The sequence below is a fragment of the Meriones unguiculatus genome, chromosome 14 (genome assembly GCF_030254825.1).
Source record: "Meriones unguiculatus strain TT.TT164.6M chromosome 14, Bangor_MerUng_6.1, whole genome shotgun sequence".
Taxonomy (NCBI): domain Eukaryota; kingdom Metazoa; phylum Chordata; class Mammalia; order Rodentia; family Muridae; genus Meriones; species Meriones unguiculatus.
This window is the reverse complement of record NC_083361.1, coordinates 26,884,135-26,889,112: the sequence shown is the minus strand read 5'-3', so window position 1 is coordinate 26,889,112 and position 4,978 is coordinate 26,884,135. Positions and strand designations below refer to the sequence as shown.

Here is a 4,978-nt window from a genome sequence, read left to right as displayed (position 1 = left end):
GGAAAGAGACAGCAGAGCCCTGCCTGAGTCTGTTGGTTACCCCTGTCCATCTGTCTCTCTATCTGTCTATCTGTCTATGTACTTATCGATCCAACTATCCATCCATCCATTCATCTATCTATCTATCTATCTATCTATCTATCTATCCTCTCTCATCTGGGCTCCAATGGGCTTTATTGCTCATAAAAAGTGGGGGGGGTGGGTCCTTGACAGGGTTGGCAGACACTCCAAGGATGTTTAGATGGAATGACCATCCCTCCCTGTTAAACAGTCTATGGCATACGTGAATTATAACATCCTGAAGTGTAGTAACCATATCTTCTCTGAAACGATGATGTCATTGTCCCACCCTCTCGGAGGCAAGGTCTCATGTAGCCTAAGCTGTTCCAAACTTGCTATGTAACTGAGGCTGCCCTTGAACTCCTGATCTCCCCCTTCCACCTCCTGAGTGCTGGGATCAGCCTGTTCCACATTACACAGGAGAAGAGAGAAATCCTAATAAACACATAGAACCCAACTAAAGCAGAGTTCATGAATGCTATTTCAGGTCTGAAAAGTTTTCACTCTGGGTGAATATCTGCAATAAGTTTCAGGATATTAAGTGTGCAAGGGTGTGGGAACGGACGGGAGGGCAGGGATTGACAGGGACACTTCTTTTTCCTAAGAGAAGGCCAGTTGTGGTCTCTTCTTAGATGCCAAAGAAAGCCCACAAACCTAGAGACAGCATGCTGGCCAGTAGAGACAGAAGCGTGGAGGCATGGACCCCATCTTTCCGTGCTCCTCCGACCCCTGCTGCCTTTAAGTCTGGACACTCTGACTGACAGGCCTTGGGTCATGCAGAACCTGGCTGTGTCGGGATGACAAGCACACAATTTTTTTTTTCTTTTCTAGTCTCTGCATGAGCAGAAGCTTCCAGGAGGAAATTAGGGCTGAACACTGACCAATCTGATTCTCATTGCGAACACAAACAGAAAAGCCGAAAATCAATGGCCAGACCTTGGAGAAACTTAAACGGGTGTCTCTACCTCAGCAAAGACAAGCTGAACTTCTGTCTCCACTCCTGCTTTCCACACCCTTAGTAGACTCTCACCTTTTCTTCTCCAGTGTTCCGTGTTTCACTGAAGCCTTCCCATCTCTCAAGAAACCAGCCCCACCTGCCTTGCTTCTTTCCTCTGTTCTCTGTTGCTCTGACTCTACCTCTCTGTCCTTTCAAATCACACCGGTTTCCCTGCCGCCTCTGCGCCAAGGTCTGATTAGGGCCCTTGTGCTGCCTCATCTGGACATTTGTTCGCCATCCTCACGTGTCCCCCAGCGGCCAGTCTCTGACCAGAGGCCTGCCAGAGTACTATCATGAAAACAGAAGCCATTTCAATTGCTCAAGGACTCTGCCTCCTTGAGCAATGGTTCCCAGCCTTGGCTGCATATTAGAATCAATCACCTGGGTAATTTTAAAAGTCTGAATATCCCAGCTGCTCACCAAACCAATTAAACCAGGATCTCTGAGTGCAATCAAGACACCCATTAAAAAAAAAAAAAAACAAAAAAAACTGGCCAACTGATGCTCGAGCCAAGGCTGGGAGCTGCTGCTATGCATAGGCCCCTCTCAGTCAAGCTGTGGAGTCTCAGGCCCCGCACTCCCACTCTTACGCCCTAGCCTCCTGGCTCTCACACTTTCTCAGCTCTCATTTCTCTGACCTGGCATGGCTCCCTGGAGCCCCCTTCCTCCTCCCATGACCTGAACAACTTCTAGCCATCTGGTGGGATAGAAGATAAGTCTCTGGGGATTCCCTCCTTACCTACATTATCAGGTCTCTCTAGGATGTCTTAATTGGCCATGCCCTGGACCCAGGTTCGAATCTCACTCACGGATGAGAGTCTCTAGCATTGCTGGGCCCAGGGCCCCACTGTCTTCCTACTCAGCATCCTTTCCTCTCAGCTTTCCTCTGTCCATTCCCGGGCATGCTCTTTTTGCATGAATGCACAGTGCTCCTGCTGCTAACATACTGCTGGCACAATGGTTCCCTCTGGCACAATGGTTCCCTCTGGCACAATGGTTCCCTCGATAAAAAGAATGTCACTTTCCTCATTGTTTCTAGCATAGAAACAACTACAGATGCCTGCTACCATGGCTCCATTAGCGAGAGAGATTTGAAGATAAGCCGGTCTAAGCAGCACCCAGCACCGGGATTCAGCAAGGGTGATAGGGAAGGTGAATGAGAGTCACCAGACCAGAGACAGGAGACACTCCGCCACCCATCCCCACCCATCCAGAGCAGGCATGGCTAAGTAATCCTGGCCTCTTAACTCCGAGCTCCAGCATGCTTTCAACACACACACTCCGCCCAGGAGCAGCTGAGACTTATTTACCACCTTGGCATCAACTTTCATACACAGCCAGCGAGTTCTTAGCACACCACAGGTACATACATTAGCATTCACGTCCCAAAACAGAATTGAGGCTACATTTGAAGAGCCGAGTTTGTGAATTCAGTGGAAGAGTGCTCACCAGGCATGCACAGGCGGGATCACCCCACACTGAAGGAAAAACAACAAAGCTAACTTTGAACTTGGTAACAGGGATGAGTCCAAGGCTAGGCACCTGTAGGGGAGAGCGTTTGAGAGAAATTCTCTGTAGATGTGATTTTAAAAGCCAGGAAACTGAAGGGCCACAGCCCGGAAGAGGTCCCAAACGATCACCCCAGTTCTGGTCTGGACCTTTTTCCGAAGCCTCTGCTGACTTCCCATTGCTTGGGAATAGTCAGGGTATTCTTGCTTGCTGTGACCACCAGGTTCTGCCCCTGCCTCTCACCAGCATCCCAGCCACCCGTCTCTCCCTGAATAGCTCACTTTGCACAGGCCTTGTCTTCTAATCTTCACCACCCAACCATGAATCTGGCTTCTTAGTCCAATTTCTAGATGAGACATTCTCACCTGGTCCTCAGGGAGATTATGGGAGTTAGCTGAGGTCCCAGGTCTGCCAAGTTTCCCCCATAGGCCTTCGAATCGCTGGCTGGCTGGCTGGCTGAGTGCTGCCTGTGCCTGAGGATGAGGAATTCAGCTTTGTCCTGACCCAAACCCAAACCAAGCAGAGCGGAACTGTCCATTGGAATCCAGATTGAGTGAGGGGCCCTGGTCATTTGGGTCACTCTCAGCCCCTAGTGCGGCTGACTCCCTCTGTTTCCTGCTTGACTCCCTTTCTCATCCCACCTTCCCCCTTCTGTGTTCATAGATCTTCTGTTTTAATGCCGGAAAAGAAGGAACACTGGGAAGGTCCCCTAGGTCAGCACACCACTTTTCCAGGAGGACCGGAGCACACACAGCTGGCCTTTTCTAGGGCCCTGGCTCCAGCAGGAACTCCCTCCTGTTTGGGTCCACATGACATCTGACTACGACAGCTTAGGGAGTGGCAGGACCATCCCTCTGCCATCAGAGCAAATTCCCTCCTTTTGGAATGCAAATGCCTCCCAGCACAGGGCAGCGCCTTCTCCCAGGCAGCCACCTCGGGCTCAGTTGGAAAGACAGAAAAACTCAGGCTTCAAAGGACCTGCAGTGCCAGCCTGCTAGACGGAAGCCCATACTGACCACATGGAGAACACGGGTTCTTTCTGTCCTGCTGCCCACTGTGGCTCTACAGTCTGTGTCCAGATTCTGCAGGACAGCTGGGACCTGGAAGAAGTGTGAAGTGTGGAGTGGAGCTGCATCGATTCCACACACTCCCAGCCCCCCCACCACACACACACCCCCAACACACACCCCACACACACCCTCTCCACCACTCTGACTCTGGCAAGCTCTGAAGATAACCAGCACACCCTTTCCCAGAAGGGGCTCGGGTTGCAACCCGTCACAGCTATTACTCAGGTGAAGGGTGCAGCAGGCTTCGCCTCTTCAGGTAGACACACTGCTTTTCTAAACTGGGAAAGAATGATGGAGTATTTGACACACCTGAATGGGGCTCTGCCTTTGGGTAACTTTTCCTTGTCTCTCTGAAGTGGGCGTATTAGGAAGGTCTGGCTGGCTGAAAAAGGATTTCAAAACCTTTCGTGTGTGTGTGTGTGTGGTGTGTGTGTGTGTGTGTGTGTGTGTGTGTGTGTGTGTGTTGCCTGTATGTATGTCTGTGCATAACATGTGTGCCTGGTGCCCACAGAGGCCAAAAGAGAAGGTCAGATCCTGTGGCTGCAGATATAGACAGCTGTTCGCTGGCTGCTGTGTGGGTGCTTGGAATCGAACCTTCGTCCTCTGGAAGGGCAGCCGGTGTGCTTTAACCACTCAGCCATTTCTCCAAGGCCAGGGCCTGAGTCTGAAGAGCTTCTGCAGAGACTGAGTCTGTGGATTCTAACTTTCAGCCAAGCAGGAAGGTGAGTTCTGCAAGTCTGTCTTCACATGGTTTAAATGGCCTGAAAACACATACAGACACACATGTGGGCACACATGCACACACACACACACATACACACACACACACACACACACCTATGAACATTGTACCTATTTATTTGCCTGTTCACATCAGACCACAGTGAGTTCTATACTCTAAATATTTTTGAAGGTCTCAAAGATTTTTTAAATGCACAAAGACGAGCATGATCAGTTTCACGGGATAGATGGTCTTGAATAATTCATTCACGGTCAGTTAGTCCAGCAGAGTGAAGCCTACATCCTTGTGTACTGACAGAAACATTGAGGGCACGGGTTCAGCCCGTATTTCCTGATCAGACCATAGAGGTCAGAGCACACGTGGCCAAAGCGAGAACCTTGGCCAGACCTCATGGGTGACTCCAGTAGAGCTGCCTGCGACACATCTTGCCTTCAAATGGCCAAGGAGGAAAAGCGGTTTTGTACTATAAATATTTTAACGTATCAATTACGCCTTCATAAAACTGGGAATGAAGGTAGAAATAAATGAATCTGATAGAAGGAGGAAGAAGAAAGAAAGGAGGGAGCAAGGGAGGAAGAACAAAGAAAGGAGAGAGGAGGA

At 50.0% G+C, this 4,978-nt stretch overlaps 1 protein-coding gene across 1 annotated transcript; it reads right to left on the bottom strand.

Annotated features, from left to right (window-relative positions):
• Positions 1 to 4,653: 4,653 nt before the first annotated feature.
• LOC110558057 (small ribosomal subunit protein uS14-like) lies at positions 4,654 to 4,770 on the bottom strand. The gene has a single exon (XM_021652782.1). The coding sequence runs from the start codon at positions 4,768 to 4,770 to the stop codon at positions 4,654 to 4,656; it is 117 nt and encodes a 38-aa protein (XP_021508457.1).
• Between the last annotated feature and the right edge of the window lie 208 nt (positions 4,771 to 4,978).